Source organism: Acomys russatus, chromosome 6, assembly GCF_903995435.1.
Source record: "Acomys russatus chromosome 6, mAcoRus1.1, whole genome shotgun sequence".
Lineage (NCBI taxonomy): Eukaryota > Metazoa > Chordata > Mammalia > Rodentia > Muridae > Acomys > Acomys russatus.
The window spans coordinates 4,962,875-4,982,623 of NC_067142.1; the positions used below are offsets into that span (position 1 = coordinate 4,962,875).

Here is a 19,749-nt window from a genome sequence, read left to right on the forward strand (position 1 = left end):
GAAAACTACTGATGTTATCTTACTTTTTTTTTTTTTTTTTTTTTTTTTAAACTCTAGTTTTTATAGGAAAGGAGAAAACTACTGATGTTATCTTATCTTACAAAAGCCCTCTTGCTGTGGACTCACACACAGTTAGCTTTCCAGAACATTGTGTGGTCATATGTTTAATCTGGATCCCTGCATGCTGTTAAAAGGGGTTTGAGGTTCAATTCTTTCTTTCATCTTTCTGCAGTGAGTTTAAAAATGTGCTGTGACTTCCCCGTCACCTCACACATCTTGCTTCTTCCCCAAGCCCTTGCTACCTACCAGAGGTTCTGTTTTACAGAATGCAGTGTCTGTCCAAACAGTTGCTCTTCCTGTCCTTTTCAGCAAGTGCAGACAAACATAATTTTTTCTGCATTGCTTTTAGGACAAGCTGCTGCAGGCGAAGAAAGAAATTGAAAAACACTCTATCAATGATAAACAGGTAAGGCTCAGCTTTAAAGGGATGCGTTTTCTCTCCTGATTGACACAGGTTGTCTAAAGAGAGAAAAGGGTGTTGCCTCCACTGCAAATAGATCACTGAAGGCATTTATGACTTTTGCAATTAAAATAAATTTTTAAAAAAATGAAATAATTTGAAATGACTAGATTCATGTCAATAGAGAACTCAAAAGTTATGGATATAGCTAGAAATGGCCAAGCAATGGTATATGAGAACGGATTTTGCTTCAGTTCCTTTAAAACAAACAGCTTACACACTACTTGGGTGGAAAAGACATTTGAAAAGGCATTTAGTTGTGTAATTTGGGGTGCTGAAATGGTACGTACAGTGTAATGTGTATTTTAATGTACAACTCAATGACAGGTTAACCGCTACAGATCCAGCATCTAGTTTAAAGACATGAAGTTTAATGGCATTTTTTTTAACCCTCTTTTTCCAGCATTTGGGCCTAGTACCAGCCTCTTGTTCCTAGAGGCCACCTCAAACCTGACTCTGATGTTCTTCCCTATTTTCTTTTTTAAAAAATGTTACCATTTATGGTAGTGTGTATTTCCCTAAATAGTATCTTGTCTGTGTATACACACACGTTGTGTGTGTGTGTGTGTATGTGTGTATGTGTGTGTGTTGTACTTAAAGTTCTGTATCTTTTTGAACTTTGGCATTATTCTTAAACTCTTAAGCTGCCCTAGATATACAGTGTGCAGCTGCTCTGTTTAAGACACACATTTCCTGAGTTTTCACACAGTTGTCCAACCATAACCACAATATTTTTACATAGTGTTCTGCAGCTATTTTAAAAAGTCATCTGTGTTGCTGAATAAAATAGTTCATGTGGGTCTTATTTATTCCTTTTCTTTTTTTTACTTCCTTTCTTTTCTTTTCTTTCTTTTTTTTTTTTTTTTTTTTTTGAGATGATTCTTTCTGTAACTGTCCTGTCCAGGTAGGCTCAAATCCCAGGGCTCAAATGATTCTCCGATATCAGCCTCCTACCAATATGACTATAGGCATGCATCATTTTCTTGACCACTCTCACTTAATTTTATTATTGATATGTAATATCATATGCAGTTATATGTATAAACTACTTTTACTTACCTGTTCTGTAAGTGGTAGCTTTTTAATTGGCTTCCACATTTTGTGTGTGTTTGTTGCTTGTTGCTGTCATGGCAGCTTTTCCGTGTGGTCTCTGTGCACATGCTAAAAGTGACTCTGTTGTTCTGGGGCCTTTGACAAGGCAAAAAGTTGCTCATCTCTTAGTGGACGGGGAAATGGGGGGCTGGGGCTTTCCTTAATATCCTCTGTGCCCTTTAGTGGCACACCTTAGTTGCCTAAGTTCTTTTTATTATGATCCACCTTTTAAAGGTTACACCGTCTACCAGTAACGCCACTGCACCAAGCAAGTCTTTAGCTCACAGCACTGGGGATGCGGATTTTAGTAGCGGACTTTCCGAACGCCCGCCTGTTTGCTCTGGCACCCGTCGCTGTGTCCCTGCCACAGCCCCATACAGGCATATTACTTTGTAGGTGTGTTCTTCCATCTGCTGGTAGTGACTTCAGACAAGTGTTTCGGTGTGCACTTGCAGTCTGTGTGGTCTCAGTGTTTGGAAGGCTGAAACAGGTATAGCCGTGAGCCCAGAGCTATCCTGGACGTTGTGCTGATTTCATGGCCAGCTCAGACGGACTATGTAACAAGACCTTGTTTTAAAAACAAAACAAAACTGGTTTTAATAGCTATATTACCAATGTTATTTATTTTAGTGTGTGTGTGTGTGTGTGTGTGTGTGTGATGTGTGTAGGTTAGAACAATTCAAAGATATCAGCTCTGTCCTATCCTGTAGGTTCCAGGGATAGACCTCAGATCACCAGGCTTGTAGCGAGCATCCTTACCTGGTAAGCTGTTGCAGGCCCTGACTTCCTCCTCCTCTCTTCTTCTTTTTCACAGGTGGTGCTCTGCATCTCAGTTGATGTATCTCAAGACTATAACCAGGTAGAGAACGTCATAAAACAGGTAAGTGTTCAAGAGGTCGGGGTGATTTCTGTTCACTGCCTGACTTTGGATCTTGCCATTTTGCTGTGTGCCTTGGAGTTGGCAACTCTTCTCTATAGGTTCAGTGGTTCAGTGAGCATTACTTGTTGACTGTGTTGTTCTGTGTGGCGAATCTTCCACTGCCTCATGTAGTGTTTGCAACAATGTGTAATGTTCTGGAATATTCTTCCAGGCACAAGAGAAGCTGGGTCCCGTGGACATGCTGGTCAACTGTGCAGGGATGTCTCTGGCAGGAAAGTTTGAAGAACTTGAAGTTAGTACTTTTGAGGTGAGTGACAGTGTTTGCTCATCTTGAGTCAAGGTGATTTATTTTCTATTTTAAAACAGGCCTGCCAAGAATTCAGAGCTGAGAAGTGGACATGAGACTTGAAATCTAAGTAAAAAACCACTTTGTGGTCGGCAATACATTAGTCTTGTTTTTAGTGTCCTTGTAAGCTTTCATCAGGGTAATGGGTTTTGAAAGCCGGACTCTGTGACGTTCAATTGCTGTCTTTTCATATAGAAAATGAGCCTGCTGGACCAGTGTCTGAGCTGTATTCTCATAGGCTGTAGGGAGTGCCATGCAGTCAGAGGTACACTCAAGGATTGCAGGAAAATCAGAGGGTGGCAAAGGGAAGAGTGGTGGCACCTGAGTGTCTTAGGGGCCTTTTTCAGGTTGGCATACAAGAAGGCTGTCTGTCCTTATGTACGTTCGTCTGGAAGGAATGGAGGCCAGATCTGAAAGATGATGCCAACAACAATGTGAATAATCAATTTGGAAAATAATGGTTGTAATCTAAATACGAAGTAATAAAACAAAAGATTTGGGCGTAGACAGAAAAAGAGGAATGGGGGTGTGCATGTGCATATCTGTGTGTTTATCTGATTTATGGGTATATGTGTGTGTGCATGTGTAAGATGCTGCTCTAGGAATATTCAGACTCTATTGAGCACAGGGGGTATTGACTGTTGAGAGCCCAGGAAGTAAGGGGTGTGTGGAACAGGAGGAATGAAGGTGTTGACATTTGCGTCTGAGACAGCCATGCCAGTATCATCATCTACGTGTTTTAATGAAGCTTTGAATACAATTGCAACTAAGTGTGAGTGTCTGATGGTGTCACTGAAGAGAGGACACAACACATTGCTGGAGGGATTCGGTGGGTCCCTTGTGGCTTCTTTGGGAGACCCACTTCACTCTGGCCTTTGCGCCGATGTCTGTTGATTTGCCTGCAACCCTTCCCTGTAATACAGCCTCCTCTCGATGCCCACTGTATGCTGAGGACTTGGGGCCTTCTAGTGAATGACCGAGTTTGGGGTGGTCCTGAGGATCCCCATAGCTGTCTCTTAGTTCCTCCGTTTAATGGCTTTCTTCATGGTTTCTTGGAACTGTACCTTATCTTTGTCTGTGTTGTGAATGTTGACCCTTTGTTCTGCCGTAATCTCTCTTTCATTCATGTGTTTGCATCTTCTGAGAGGCTGGGGTTGGGTTTCGCGTTGGAGGCTTTACTGGTTGCTGACCCTCGGCTGTGTTGTCGCATTGTGCTTAATGGAGAGTTCTGCGTCCATGGGTGGAGCCGTTTGACTTTGGCCCTATGTAGGGGTGATGGTTTGGGTCATGTCTTAGTGGGAGTTTGGGGGTCAGTATCCATAGGTCTTTTTTCTTTTCTTTTTTAAAAAATATATTTTATTAATATAGTCATATTACATCTCAATTGTTATCCCATCCCTTGTATCCTTCCATTCCTCCCTCCCTCCCATTTTCCCCTTACTCCCTTCTCCTATGACTGTGACTGAGGGGGACCTCCTCCCCCTGTATATGCTCGTAGGGTATCAAGTCTCTTCTTGGCAGCCTGCTATCCTTCCTCTGAGTGCCACCAGGCCTCCCCATCCAGGGGACGTGGTCAAATATAGGGCACCAGGTCTTTTTTCTTAAGAAATGTACACATGTTCCAGTGTTAGAGTGGGGTCTTCATCCAGTGTCTAGACAGACGTTCTAAGTAAATCGAGGCCTAACTCACTTTACTTACATCCTTTTGAGAAATGTTGCCTACTGCCAGGCAGGAGACCATTTAGGAGCTCAGTGGTTTTTTTTGTTGTTGTCTTATGGCAGTTTTTAAAAAGTGAGCTGAAATCCTTATAAAATAAAATGAGGAAAATGAGGTTTGTTTGTTTGAGACACCATGTTGCTGCAAACCACGCTAGGTCCAAAACATTTTTATCTCCCCAGAAGCGTACCCTACGCTTTAGCCAGTACTTCCCAGGATCACAAACCCTTATTCTAGTCCTGGCATCCACAGATCTGTGCCCGTCTTGCTCAGTGATTGAATCATGTGATACATATACCCTCTTGTGTCTTCCTTCTTTCACATAGTGTAGCACTTTCAGGTGCTTCATGCTGTACTTTGTGCTGGGTTGGTGACAGTCCCATGGTGTGGCCATACTGCCATGTGTCTGTCTGTTTACCGCTAGCGAATATTTGAACCGTTTTTGCCCCCCGCCCAGTCCCATCTCAGAACTCTTGGCGTCATTTGAGCCCCTGGGGGTTGTGCTGTGTAGTCCTGCCTTTCAGTTTCTCTGCTGCCATTTGGCATTCAGTTTCTGTGTCTTCCCAAGTGTGTCAGGACTTACTTGTCATTTGTTCTCAGGCTTTCACAGTGTTCCTGCTTTTCCTTTCACTTTTCTTTTCTTAAGAGGGAGCGTGGCTCTCAGCTGGGCACAGTGGCTCATGCCTATAATCCCAGTTCTTGAGAAACTGAGGCAGGAGAATCAGCATGAGGTTGGGCTATGAAGTGAGCTCAGGCTAGCCCAAGCTACAGTATGAGCCCCTATCTCCACCCAAAACAGACAGATAAATATACTCTTTACTTATGTTTTAGGAGTTCTTTGAAAAAGAGCTGAGGTGAACGTGGGGTTTTATTCTTTCTCAGATACTTTTTGGAGCTTTGAGGGGTTGGGGAGACGGCCCAGTGCTTGAGAGCTCCCTGAGTGTGCAGAGGGCCCAGGGTTAGTTCCCACACCATAAGAGCTCACCTCTGTAATCCCAGTGCCAAGGGACCCAGTGCCCACCAGGTATACATACACGTGTGCACAAGACACTCGTATACATAAAATAAAAATTAAAGTTTTAAAGATTAAAACAGTGCAGTGATATATTAAAACATATGCTGGAAAAAAAAAAACAGGAATCCGGGCATCCAAACAATCAAATTTTCTTCTTTCCTTTGCTTTTATAAAATAAAATAGTGAAAATTATTGTCTACACATATCCTGCCTTCTTTAAAAACTCAGAGTATAAATCTTTTCCCCACACCCCTGTGTTTTTAGTCCTCATTTCTTAGTTTCTTAATATTCCGGCACATTGTCCTCACGGTTTATGTTTGTGTCTCCATTGGGTGTTTAGTTTGCAGGGTGACAGGACAGGATTTGCAGTGTATAAAGGTGTTACTGTGCGTCCTCAGGTCCTCAAATTGAACATAGGTTTTACAAGTTCCTGAGATGAGATGAAGTGCGTGCCTGTGAGCTCTTTTCTGTCTTGGTGAATAAGCCAGTGTATACTGGCTTACTGTGCACTGGGACCTGTGCTGGTACTTAGCTTGTATTTCCATTCTTAATCCCTGCAGCATCCTGAGGTAATTCCAAGATTAACCCCATTTTCAGTGGAGGAAATGGGCAGGGTCTTTTCTCATGAGGTCAGTAGTAAGTGGTGACACAAAGGCACAGCTGTACTGTTAACTGTTACCATTTTCTCTTTATAATCTTGGTTTAGCTTGGAACTAGCAGGGCCGGAAATATTTAAAGGTGCTCTCCTAAAACTTAAGAAGTATTACCTACAGGGACCTAGAAAGATAGCGTAGGGTTAAGAGCACTTGCCCACTCTGGCAGCGGACCTAGGTTTGGTTACCAGCAACTTACAGCTGTCTTTAATTCCAGATCAGAAGATCCAGCGCCCCATTCTGGCCTCTGTGGGCTCTGTGCACGTATATGTTGAGGCAAACACACACACGCACGCGCACATACACACACACACACACACAACACATACACACCATTATAAAGCATTACCTGCAGTATGCAGTGCACTTTTCTAAGGAGAGAACTGATTTTGACCATCTGTGTATGTGCAGGATGAGAGTAGAAGTTCATGTTGGGCGTCTTCCTCTATATCTCCTCGCCTTATTTTCTTTTTTTAAAAAAATATTTTATTAATTTATTCATATTACATCTCAATTGTTATCCCATCCCTTGTGTCCTCCCATTCCTCCCCCTCTCCCGCTTTCCGCCTATTCTCCTCCCCTATGACTATGACTGAGGGGGACCTCTTCTCCCTGTATATGCTCATAGGGTATCAAGTCTCTTCTTGGTAGCCTGCTATCCTTCCTCTGAGTGCCACCAGGCCTCCCCACCAAGGGGACGTGGTCAAATATGGGGCACCAGAGTTTGTGACCTCACCTTATTTTCAACACAGTCCCTCACTGAACCTGGAGTTGGTCGTTTTTGTCTACATTGGCTGGGACTCTGCAGCAAGCCTCTGGGATCTGCCTGTCTCTGCCCTCTACTCCCAGTTCTCTGGCTAGAGATGTGGGCCATCATGCCTGGCAGATCTTTTGTGTAGGTGCTGGGGATCCAAATCCAAGGCCCACATGCTTGCACAGAAAGCTCTTTCCTGACTGAACCCTGTGCCCAGCCGTACCGGGTTTATTTTCATCAAAGATGGAACTGCTGTTACTGTGAGAATTGAAGACTAGATCAGAGCAGTCTCCAAAGGGTAGGTCCTACTAAGTGTCCTGTTATCTGCAGCATCATTCTTGTACGCATTCCTAATCCAGCGGGTCTTGTGCACCCCGCCTCCCAGTCTCTTGGGCTTTGTTTTGCTTGGTTACTGTTCTATGGTTGTGAAGAGACACCATGGCCAAGGCAACTCTTAAAACGGAAAGCACTTAAATGTGGCTTGCTTACAGTTTCCAGGATTTAGTTCATTATCATCATGGTGGGAAGCAGACTGGCCTAAAGCTAGAGTGGCAGGCTGAGAGCTTTACATCCTGGCCTACAGGCAGAAGAGAAGGAGAGAGAGGAGGGGGCCAGGGAGGAGAGGCTGGGCCTGGGGTAGACTTTTGAAACCTCAAAGCACATCCCCAGGGACACACTCCTTCAGTACAGCCACGTCTAAAACTGTTAATCACGTAAGAACCAAGCCTACAAATACATGAGCCTGTGAGCCCATGGAGGCCCCGCAGATTCAAACTACCACAGGTCTCTATTTAATATGTTAATCCTGGCCAGGCATGGTGGCAGACACCTTTAATCCCAGCACTAGGGAGGTAGAGGCAGGAGGATTCACTGTGAGTTCGAGGCCAGCCTGGTCTACAAAGTGAGTCTAGGACAGCCAAGGCTACACAGAGAAACCCTGTCTCAAAAACAACAACAACAACAAAAACAAAATAAAAACAAAATAAACAAGTTAATCCTGCAAAGAGCCAAAACTACCCTTGAGCAGGGCTTAGGCTTTTGACTCTGTTCCCGTCTCATGTGGCCTTTTTGTTCCTTGCAGAAATTAATGAGCATAAACTACCTGGGCAGCGTGTACCCCAGCAGGGCCGTGATAACCACCATGAAGGAGCGACGGGTGGGCAGAATTGTGTTCGTGTCCTCCCAGGCAGGACAGTTGGGCCTGTTTGGTTTCACAGCTTACTCTCCATCCAAGTTTGCCATCAGAGGACTTGCAGAAGCTCTGCAGATGGAGGTAAACGGTGTATTTATGTTTGTATTCCTTCCTCTCAGATCGGCAGTGTGAGTGAGCGCTGTGGTTTTCTAGCTTCTTTGCCTATATTATTTGTGTGCAGTTAAAGACTTACAAGTCTTATGTCACTGTAAAAAAAACTAACTCAGTTGTAAGTTCTACATTTAATACTTATTAAAAATCAGGCCGGGCGGTGGTGGTGCAAGCCTTTAATCCCAGCACTTGGGAGGCAGAAGCAGGCGATCGCTGTGAGTTTGAGGCCAGCCTGGTCAACACAGTGAGTCTAGAACAGCCAAAGCTACACAGAGAAACCCTGTCTCGGAAAACAAAAAACAAAAAACAAAAGAAAAAACAAAACAAAACAAAAATAATAAGTAAATAAATAAAAATTATACTCAGGACAGAGGCAAAATGATTCTGAGGGCGGAGGAGCTGTGTACTGTGTAACGTACTTGAGATCCCTTCCTGCGATTGGTCCACTTCTGCTAGAGACAGCAGGGATTTCCATAAAAACTCACTTTTTTTTTTTTTTTTTTTGAAATCTAGATAATTTGGTCAATTTTTTTTTTTTAGTAAAACCAACATATTTGCTTAAATACTTAATGTTTTGGGTAAACTTCTTGGTTTAATTAACTTTATAAATCTTCCTATTTATTTCCTTGTTCCCTAAAACTAAACTAAGACTCTGAAAATGTGGGCATAGTGTGTTCAATTGAATTCTTTGTTGGTATTTAGGATTGGATTTTCTTTATTCTTTTTAGTTTTTTATATACAAATTTATTATTTAAGAATTTTTAAAAACTTTATCTCCTTGGAAAGTTGGTTTCTGAAGTCAGTTATAGCCAGAGATGTATTCAAGATTCAACCAAAACACCTGCAATCCCCACGCAGGTGCAATCCCTACCCAGGTGCAGTCCCCACTCAGGTGTTCTTCCTGCTTTCTTACTCACCACGCCTGGCCCCTCCCCCATCTATTCCCGCCATACTGGACAGGGAACCTGGAGCTGAGATTCTCTGGTTTGAGGTAAGCAGCTGGGTCTCCACTCCAGCACCTGTGTTCTTGTTTTAATACAGCAAGGAGTAGCAACTGCTAAGTGGATTTGATTTTTATGATAAACTCGTTCTTAGGCAAGCTATCCATTGTCTTATCTGTTTGAGGCTGGTGCCAAGTGGAAGGGGAAAATGAGGATAGGATGGGAGAGGGGCAGAGCAGGAGGCTAGAACATGGTGTTTAACGAGGACACGGAGAAACAAAACAGCTTGGCGTGATTCAGTGAGATCAGGCGTCACACGCATCAGAACCCAGAGCAGTTGAATGTAAGCTAGCCTTTCCTTTTAATATTAACCTTTCCTTAATAATACTGACAGTTAAAGAAAGGTATAGGAATAATTTTATATATCATGACTTTTGCAAATTATGTGAACAAGACTCTCAGGAGACCAGGAACTGAGTGAGGGACAGAGAACTGTCCATTTAGTTCACATTCATGCTAAGAGTATGTGGGGAGTAGTTGGGTAAGTAGTTTGCTGGGTGACCAAACAAGGATTGCATAAACGTTAACTTCTTCGTCACTGGAGGCATCCAACCACAGACTTAACAGAATAATTGGGCTTGATGATGGCAGAGACGATGTTAGCCCCAAAAGGGACTGGTTCCTCTCCATCTTTCTCTTTACAGCCCTTCCCCAGGAGAGAAATGTTCTAACTATCGGTGACCCACTGCTGACCTTGAGTTTGAGAGATGATCATCACAAACACTCACTGTAGGGGAGAGCAAGGAGGGAGGCAGCGCAGAGTAGGTCTGAGAAACCACAGTGAGTCTTTGTGAATTGGGCTACCACCTACTCACTTTTCCAACACAGGACCAGACAAGACAACGAGAGACAAATGTTTTATTAAGTCACCATCTCAAAAGCAAGTGTTGAAGAGTCCCTTGCTCCTTCACTGTTCCAGCTGGCTCACTTCTAAGCCTGGCTGGAAGGCAGCACTTCCTGGCGAGGCCAAGCCATGAGCCCTCATGATTTGCTCACCCTGGAATGGAACCAACTTTCGTTCTTGCTCTTACTATGTAACTCTACCCGAGACTTCACAACTGTGTCACTAAGGGAATCTGAGATAAAGGGCTGGATCCCTGGTTAAAGGGTAGGGCAGTGGAGCACTGTCAGATTTCTTCCTTAAGTTTTTCAGTGCTGGCCTTATTGCCTCCCCTTCCATATACCCCAGATGTCTTTATGAGGACAGAAACATAAGCCAGCATCAAACAAAAAACTCATCCCAAGGTGAACTTGATGGTCTGACCCTTCGGATTGTTGCTTACCAGGGCAGGAGAAGAGCAGGCAATGGGGCTGCTGCTGTCGGATAGAATTTCGGGAGAATGTGACCCTTGAACAAAAGGTCTACCTGGGGTTATTGGGGTGTGTCATCAGTAGAGGAGTTGAATGAGAAGAGAAAGTAGGAGACAGACCACTTTGGAAGAGCTAGAGGGAGGTTAGATTAGGTAGAGTAGCTATAAAGAAAAGCAGGGGGAACTGGCATGGCGGAGCATGCCTGCACCCCAAGCACTTGGGAGACTGGCAGAAGGGTCACCGGGTCAGACTAGCCTGGGCTTCAGAGATGTTGCTGCTAACTAGGCTAGAGAAAAGGATTGTGTAAATACTGGTTGGGGCTGTCACAGCAGAATTGCTTGGCTAATCCTACTTTGCAGGTCTAGCCATGGTGAAGATGGTTTCTGCAGAGGCGGCTGTGTGTGTAGTTGTCCAGGCATGGATGGCATTCCAGATGTGGATTTGGGCACAGCAGTGGGCAGCAGGGAAGGCCCTGAGAAATGTAGTATATTGCAGGTGAAAAGAACAACAGGATTGGAAGCAGCCTGAAAGGCGAAAAGCATTGTGCCTTCTTAGATAAGGTTTGACCTGCCCCCTGCCTTGAAACCGCCCAGTCATGGGCAGAGTGTGGCTTGAATGAATACACTGGGGCTACACAGGATGTCCCTCTCGGCAACTCCCAGCCTCCACCTGGTCAGCAGGCAGGAAGAACCTAAGTAGGAGGTGCCTTGACCTACTTTAGAGGCAGCTATTTTCTGGCATAGAGGACGGGGGGGGGGGGGGAGCTCTTGCTATCGTTTATAAGTCTTCTTCATTGAGAGGGAGCTGTTCACCTCATGATCCTGCCGACTGCCCCCTCCTAAGGCAGCAGTTTTCACCCTTCCTGCTGCTGTGACCTCATGTTGTGCTGTCCCCAATCATAAAGTTGCTTCTTTGCTGCTTCATAACTGTAATGTTGCTACTGGTGTGAATTGTGATGTAAATATCCGAAATGTGGGATATCTTGATATGTGACCCCCAAAAGGGATGTGACCCACATGTTGAGAACCACTGTTCTAAGAGTCAGGGCAGCCGAGACAAATGAATAGGAACTGAAAGTGGGAACCTTGTTTGTGTGACCAGGTGAAGCCTTATAACGTGTATGTCACCGTGGCCTACCCACCAGACACTGACACCCCCGGGCTGGCTGAGGAAAACAAAACGAAGGTCAGTATTCCTACGTAACAATCCTCTGTGTTGCATGGCTGTGGTGTGTGTGTGTGTGATGTGTGTTGTATGCGTGATATGTGTCTATGATGTGTGATGTGTGTTGTGGTTTGTGATGTGTATTGTGTGTGTGAGATGTGTGTTGTGTGATGTGTGCTGTGTGTGTGTATAATGTGATAGGTGTTAAATGTGTGGTGTGTGTGTTGTATATTGTGTGTGTATACATAAAGTGTATATTTTTGACTTGTAGAGGGGGTTGTACATGTTTGGGAGTGTGTATTTTGTGTGGCGTGTGGAGGGTTGTGCATGTTTGGTTTTGTGTGGTGTGTGTGTGTGTAGTACATGCATGCATTGTGTGTGGTTTTGGGGGTTTGTTGTGCAGGTTTAGGTGTGTATAGCATGTGTGTGTGCATGTTTGGGTGTGCAAGTGCATATGAAGACGAGAGAAAACTTTGGATGTTCTTTAGGTGGTGTCCTTGGTCTTGAATCAGTTTTCCCACCGTCCTAGAACTGTCAAGTAGGCCAAGCTGACAGGCTGGTAAGCCACAGGGGTCTTACCTCTGTCTCCTCAGGGATAGCTTTCCAAGTGTGCACCCAGCAATGGGGTAAGCACTTCATCTGCCTAGCCCTGCTCTGTATCTTTAATGTGGGTCTTCAGATTTTATCCTACTTTAGGTCTGGCCATTTACCAGTCAGTGGTTTTTTACTGGTCTGTTGGGTGCTGGGTGCTGAGCCAAGATTTGACCTCCCAGGAGTTCTCCAGTCAAAGCTTCCTCCCATCCTGCCAGCCCCCTTCTCTTAATGTTTAAGTTATTTTTCCAACTTTCATCCCAGTATTCTCTCGTACGATATAGTTGTCCAACAGCTGCTTGTGGCCTTATTTCTCCCACTTCTGATTGCTATTCCCCCCCAGAGGGGTCCATTTTACCCATGTGTTTAAAAGCAATACATACATACATACATACATACATACATACATACATACATACATACATACATACTGTTAGGGAATCTAAAATGTAAGCCTCAGATCTATTTCATCCTCCCGGTGCTATCTCTGATGAAGTCAGGTCCTGTATTTGTATGTAACATATTAATGTTAAGAAGGTCTGAGCCTCCCTAGGCACTCATGGTAGCCCCTTTATTCTGTCAGCTCCTGAGCTCCTGAGCTCCAGAACATTTTTGATCATTTTCTCCATCCTAAGTATTTCAAAGCGTTTTTTTTGGAAGCTGTTGCTCAGGTGTCCCACTTTCCGGGCCGATCTCACTTCCTTCTCTTAGTGTCTGTCTGTCTGTCTGTCTGTCTGTCTGTCTGTCTCACACACACACTCACTCTCACTCTTTTGCCACCTTCAACGTTTCTGTTGAAATTTCTATTTCTACTGATTTTTTTTAAAAGCTTAAATCTTTCTGTCATAGTTTGTGTTAGTTATGGATCTGCTGTTGTAAAGGAGATCATTTAATTGGAGCTTTCTTAGGCTTCCTAGAGTTAATCCGTTATCATCATGGCAGGGAGCACGGTGGTGCAGGCCGACTGGTGCTGGAGGAGGAGCAAGAGCCAAATCCTGAACCATAGGCAGCAGCCAGAGGCCCCAGTGAGGGTTCTGTTGTCTCCAAGGGACTCCGTCTGGATGTTGGCTGTTCCTGACAGTCCTCACGTTGGCCATCATGTTCAGTAAAGGTCTGGCCTCCCTCCACCCTCTGCTTTACCTAGAGTGGCAGGCCGGGCACTCCTTTCTTAGATTTACTTGCTGGCCCATCTACTCTCCTTTTCTCACGGTCCCATCGTTTCCCCAGTGTTGTCTCTTGCTGTCCTGTCGGGAGAGTTTAGACCAACCACTTGCTCTCTGAGACCAAACAAGGCAGGAGGTCGGGGGAAACTCACCATGCCACACCGGATTTTGCTTAACATTTCTGTTCCAGTGAGGTTTCCCCTGAGCTGTATGCAGAGGCTGTACTACAGTTAGGCCTCTGATTTGTACACTGCTGATCCTCTGCCCTCTTTGGGCACATGGCTTGGGTCCGGTCATTTCAGCGTTCATAGTGTCTGTCTCTCTTGAACATGTTGGTTATGTGAAGTGAGTTCCAGGCACCCTGCACTGAACCTGCATCTTCCTTCTTTGGTCATAGGCTCCTCCTTCTGGAACAGACAAAGTGGGTGGGAAGAGACCAACCACCCTTACCCTGAGGGTGATTTTAGCTTTACACTTAAGCATTTACATTTTTCTTTCCCCCTCTTATTATAGTGTATGTGGATCCCTGTAGCATAAATTTGGATATTTATGTAGGCTAGGTCCTGTTTTTGTTTGGTGGGTGGGGAAAGATTTTTATGTAGAAACACCCACTCCTGCCCCTATTTTCTTTTGAGTTCAGCTAGTTTTACAATTTCTGTTTCAAAGAAATAAATTGAAACAGAACCTCCTGCATCAGATATGCTAAACAGGCTTTGATATTTGTTGCATAGTCCTTAACGATTGAAGCCAGCAAGGCAGTGACTTCTCTGAGATTAGGTTGTCATGTTAAGTTTTTGTTTTAACCTTCAGTACAATTTTGGACACGGTTGGTTCTGGCGACTGGAGCCTGCGTTGATCTCTGGGCCCCGTAGGGGGCGGCAGACACCCTTCTAACGCAGTACAACCTGCTTGCCTTCACCCATCTGGTATGGAGGAAGAGCAAATGGTGGCATCATCAAAGGGATCTTCCTCCTCTCAAATTCTTAAAGGAAAGCTGAGTTTTGTGAAGCGTTCTCTTTCTCTATTCTAAGAAGAAAGAAGTTGAGCATGGTGACACAAGCCTGTAATCACAGTACATAGGAAGTTGAGGCAGGCGGATGGCAGGGTGAGAAAGCCTGCTTGGACTTCACAGTAAGCAACCCTGTCTCACAAAACCAGAGAGGGAAGAGGAGACACAGTCCCGGCTTTTACCCCTCAAGCCTACATAAAGACTCAAAAGTAGGCTTCTGGGCCTTCGTGCGTCAGGGAAACTCCCTTTTGAAGAATGTTTGGCTGTGTGTGTAAAATGCTGCTAAAAAAAAAAAAAAAAAAAAGCCAATAAGAAAAGAAAAAGAAATACTGCTCACAATTAAATTAGGACACACAGTGTAAATATAGTGAGTTAATGCAGGAGAGAGAGAGAAAAGAGGGGGGGAAGGAGAGAGGAAAACAGACACAGCGAGCAAGGGTTTAGGCAAGGGTGAGCCAAATGTGAGCCGGACAGACCTGTATGTGCCTTTGGAAGAACAAAGGCCTATGATTTGGGCGTTGGAGCCCCAGTTGTGTAACTGTCTCTGAGCCAAACTAGGGACTACGCAGTGTTGATTCGCAAATAGCAGGTGCCTTTGCCTCCTCCACTGGTCCTTGAGCAAGAGAAACAGTTCTTCCTTGGGGCGTAGGCTAAGACTGGGCTCACCCAGGGTTTGTATCTGTTCCCAGCATCTTGGGTTTGCTCAGTGGGGAGTCTGTTCAGAGCGAGGGCACTGTTTGCTCAGTCGTAGGGACCAGCCTCTCTGTACATACAGTCCAGCTAGTGTGTGGTGCATCGGCATGCCTGCGGAGCCACTCTTGCACCGTGGAGAGCAGTGAGCACCTCTGTAGCATGCTTTGCTAGTGGAGATGAATATACTACATGCAGACACTGATTGAGAATCTAGATTGATCTTTGTCTAAAACAAACGATTTTGTTCAAAGGTATAAAAAATGATGATTATTTGTAAATTGGGGCTTATATGACTCATTTATTTTTGATGCAATGGATATTGATTTGTATATCTCCTCCGCTTTCAGCCTCTGGAGACCCGGCTTATTTCAGAGACCACAGGTATTTGCAAACCAGAGCAGGTGGCCAAACAAATTGTCAAAGATGCCATAGTAAGTAAAAACCATTATGTTGCTTTTTGTACTACTTGCTTTATGCTGCACTTCTGAGAAGCATGTAAGGACATGTTTCAAATCCAGGCATTTGGCTTTCCCTCCACTTTCCTCCCCTTGGACTTTCTGCTGATTCCATGTTAACCTGAGGCATGGAGTCAAGCAATCGTAAGAGAGCTTCCCAAGAAGGCCAGAAAAGGGCCTTGAACCCCTGGAACTGAAGTTACAAGAGGCTGTGTTGCCTCAAGATGCTGCTGGAGGCCTAGGAGCCTCAAAGAGGCACAAATGTCCTCAGCCACTGAGCAAACATCCTGACCAGCCCCACCATCAGGGCTTTTAATAACCCCAAAGGCAGCTTCCAGTTCCGTCAAGATGCAGCTCCTGAGGTATATTTCAGATTTTTTTTCTTCTCTTAAACCCATTATGCTTCAATAAATTAAATTATTGTCACACATATATGTTTATCTGGGCCATATTTCTTTTTAGTTTACTTGTTTGTTGTTTTTTTGAGTCAAGGTCTCACAATGTACCTCTGGCTGACCTGGAATTCACTGTATAGACCAGGCTGGCCTAGAACTCATACAGATCCACCTGCTTCTGCCTCCCAAGCACTGTGATTAAAGGCGTGCCATCACACCTGGCAAGCCTGTATTTCTTAATACTTGCCATAATAGATACTGAAAAGTAATTTTTAAAATATTTAGTTTCAGGGCTGAGGAGGATAGGTCAGTGGTGAGAACTTGCCTTGCATATGCATGGTACTGGGTTTCCTGGGACGAGATTTAGTTAGGAGATAAAGTCATTTAAAATTAAAGGAATAGGGACTAGAGAGTTGGCTCAGTGGTTAAGAGCACTTGATGTTCTTGCAAAGGATCTAGGTTCAGTTCTTACCACTCACCTAGAGGCTCACTACTTCACCAGGCAGCATGTTGTACACAGGCATACACGCAGTCAACACACACACACACACACACACACACACACACACACACACACACTCACTCACCTAAAATAAAAGAAATAAATAATAACACTGAAATAAATGGATTACATTCTTAAACAGACTTGTTTGTTTTTTAATCTGTGTTGTGCCTGAGTGTAGGTATGTATGTGCAATGCTTGCAAAGGCCAGAAAGAAGCATCATATCTCTTGGAACTGGAATTACAGGGAGCTGGGAGCTTCCCCTCTCTTTTCTTTCTTTCTTTCTTTTTTTAATTGTGTGTTTGGTGTGTGTGTGTGTGTGTGTGTGTGTGTGATAGGTATGAGTGTGCGGTGAGGTCAGAGAACAAATTTGGGGAGTCTTTTATTCCCTTACACTGGGGTTGTGGGGGATCAGACTTAGATCCTCAGACACAAGTGGCAAGAGCTTTTGTCCGCTGAGTCACACCTTCTCTTAGTTCCTTCAGTGCAGAGCTGCAGCAGCTTCAGGTCCACGCTGCAGCTCAGAGTGACCGTGAACTTCTGACCCTTCTCCCACTTTTCACAGGCGTGCACCACACTACCTGCCTCAAAAGTAACTATCTTTAAACAAAAATTCAGCGAGAAGAGTGGCATTGTGTTTTCACGGGCCCCTGCAAAGCCTGCAGTAGTGGGTGCCAGCTGGATTCTTATGCCTGCTTCTGTGGCCCACAATCTGCTAAAATATGTTCTTTTTGAAACACTTGAAGAAATTCTGACTTTAAACAGATACATAGTTGGGAAAGGATGAAGATGTTTTCACTAAGCTTTTCAGATAATTGCTTTTTCTTTTTTTTCTATAAACCCCCAACTTGACAAATAGGGTTTCTTAAAGGTTGGTTGCAGTGTGAAATTAGAACTGCACCAATGAACTGTTTGTTTCTGTGACATTAAAATCCGTGTCTTTTTTGTACGTGGAATAGATCTTTTACTCATCATTTGAAAACATGCATGAGTCATTTGGAAAACACGGAGTCTATGAGTTATCAAAGTCACAGTCGCCAGAAATCAGGGAAATACAAGGAACACAACAGCCTTATGATGGTGGATAAAGTTTTCATACATCTTAATTGATCCCTAAAAGTTCAGATTTTATCATCACCCACATGTCTATCCCATGGCTTTCCTGTAAGCCACAGGTTCACTTTATTTATTCACTCATTTGTGCCTCAAACCCTAGCCAGAATGTTGGAGCCTCCTGGTCAGTGGCTGCTAAATAGGAAAGAGTCTTTTGTCAGGCAGTTCAGCTCTGAGCGATTGGAAGAGGGCTTTTCTCCAAGGTGTCACCATCCCTTAGCGTTCCCAGTTAAGCAGAAGCCCTGAGAGTGAATGTCTTACTTGTCTCTTGAGACCCAGGAGTCCTCTGAGATGGAACAAGACCAGCCTAAAATACCAGCTCTGTGGACTCTCCTGTGCACATGCCTGTGTCCAGGCTGGGCTGGGGATGGAGCTCAGTTGGCCTAGCATGCCTGAACCACCAGCTCCTCCCTAGTACCATATAAACCGAGTGTGATAACATCCACCCATAATCACAGCACTCTGGGAGGGAGAGGCAAGGCCATCCTCACTTACATGGATCAAGGACAGCCTGAAACCTGCCTCAAAGCCAAACCCCAAATCAGTTTAATTTTTGGATGAAACCCTGGTTTTTACTGATGAACAAAGAAGTGACACATGTCCCAAGAGAGACAGAGCTGGACAGCCCAAGATGCCAGTGTACTGTTCAGGCAACATGTACTTTAACACTTGTGGACCCCTCATTTGCGGGATTTCCCTCTTGCCTTTTTCAGACATTGGTTAACTGCAGGTCTATGAGGGTAAAGGAGAACTTGTATGCAAGAGAGATGTCCTCAGGGACTGCTAGTTAATAAAATGGTCAACTTTTCTGTTTTGTCAAGTGTTTTTAAGTAAGACGTGTCTTCAAGTGCTTAAAGAGTTCTTTGATAGTGTGTTGTGTGTGAAGTGCTTAAAGAGATTTTTTTTAATAGTATGTGTGTGTGTGTGTGTGTGTGTGTGTGTGTGTGTGTGTGTGTGTGTGTTTCTTTGGTGCCACAGTGGCAGTGGTGATGCCTGCATTAAGGCCACTAGCCCACACTCAAAAAACTCTGGTTTGCACTGTGGCAGTTTTGTCCATCAGTACAAAGGTTAGTGGTGGAGAGCAACTAACATCTCAGTGCCATTTGATAGTTACATTGTCCCTGGAGAACCTGAAAGGGTCTAGACCCACAGAGATCTGTGGCCTCTCTTTAAGAGCTGGATGTGCGCTAAGGCTGTGTCCATTTTTTAGTTCTGGTATATTCTAAGCTGCCTCACACCCCACAGAAAGTGATGGGGTGGACTTCATTGCATCTCCAGTGTTGAATGCCTCCTTTAAACTTGCTCCACAACACTCATTCTTGCTTGCTTCTTTTTCAGCAAGGAAATTTTAATAGTTCTATTGGCTCAGACGGGTACATGCTGTGTGCCCTGACCTGTGGGATGGCCCCGGTGACTTCCATCACTGAAGGACTCCAGCAGGTAAGCTCTCTCTTAGCCAGCAATCAGATAGACATACAGACTGACAAAGCCAGTGGACCAACAAGACAAATTCTATGAGAAAAAAGTTGAGAGTAGAGTGCAAGAATTTTAAACATTTAAGTTTTTTCAGTCTGTGCCAACAATAAGCAGACAGGTTATGGATAGATTCTACATACATGTGAGGTACCAGGCCCTGCAGGCGGGTGAGGGGGTCTCTGTAGTTGGGTGTTCACTTCGGTTTTCGGTAAAGAATCCTTGGTCTCAAGTGTCCAACAAGAATACTTAGTCTAGAATTGTGTAGAGCAGGATTGTCACAATGAGGTGTTAGATTAGAAACCCTTTTCTAGTCTATCGGCCACTCATGGCCGAGCTGAAGGACACTCACACGGAGCACCAGACACCATGTCCTTAGTAGTTTCACCCAGGACCCATGGAAGTTCAACTCTGAGAATTCAATGTTAATATCTTAAAAATTTTATGTGTACGAGTGGCTTGCCCGCATGCATGTCTGCATACCATGTGTGTGCAGTGCCGCTGGTGGCCAGAAGAGAACACTGGATTCCCTGGAACCGGAGTTACAGAGAGTAATCGAACTCAGGCCCTTTGGAAGAACCACATGTGCTCTTAACCA

The 19,749-nt window shown here is 44.5% G+C and overlaps 1 protein-coding gene across 1 annotated transcript in view; it reads left to right on the forward strand.

Moving 5' to 3' along the window:
* The window catches only part of Kdsr (3-ketodihydrosphingosine reductase), a 29,339-nt gene that overhangs the window by 6,166 nt on the left and 3,424 nt on the right, over positions 1-19,749 (forward strand). The window contains exons 3-9 of the mRNA XM_051147209.1: positions 410-466; positions 2,427-2,492; positions 2,704-2,799; positions 8,059-8,250; positions 11,694-11,777; positions 15,560-15,643; positions 19,017-19,118. Of these exons, the coding sequence (XP_051003166.1) occupies positions 410-466; positions 2,427-2,492; positions 2,704-2,799; positions 8,059-8,250; positions 11,694-11,777; positions 15,560-15,643; positions 19,017-19,118 (681 nt within the window). The remainder of the gene's footprint in view (positions 1-409; positions 467-2,426; positions 2,493-2,703; positions 2,800-8,058; positions 8,251-11,693; positions 11,778-15,559; positions 15,644-19,016; positions 19,119-19,749) is intronic.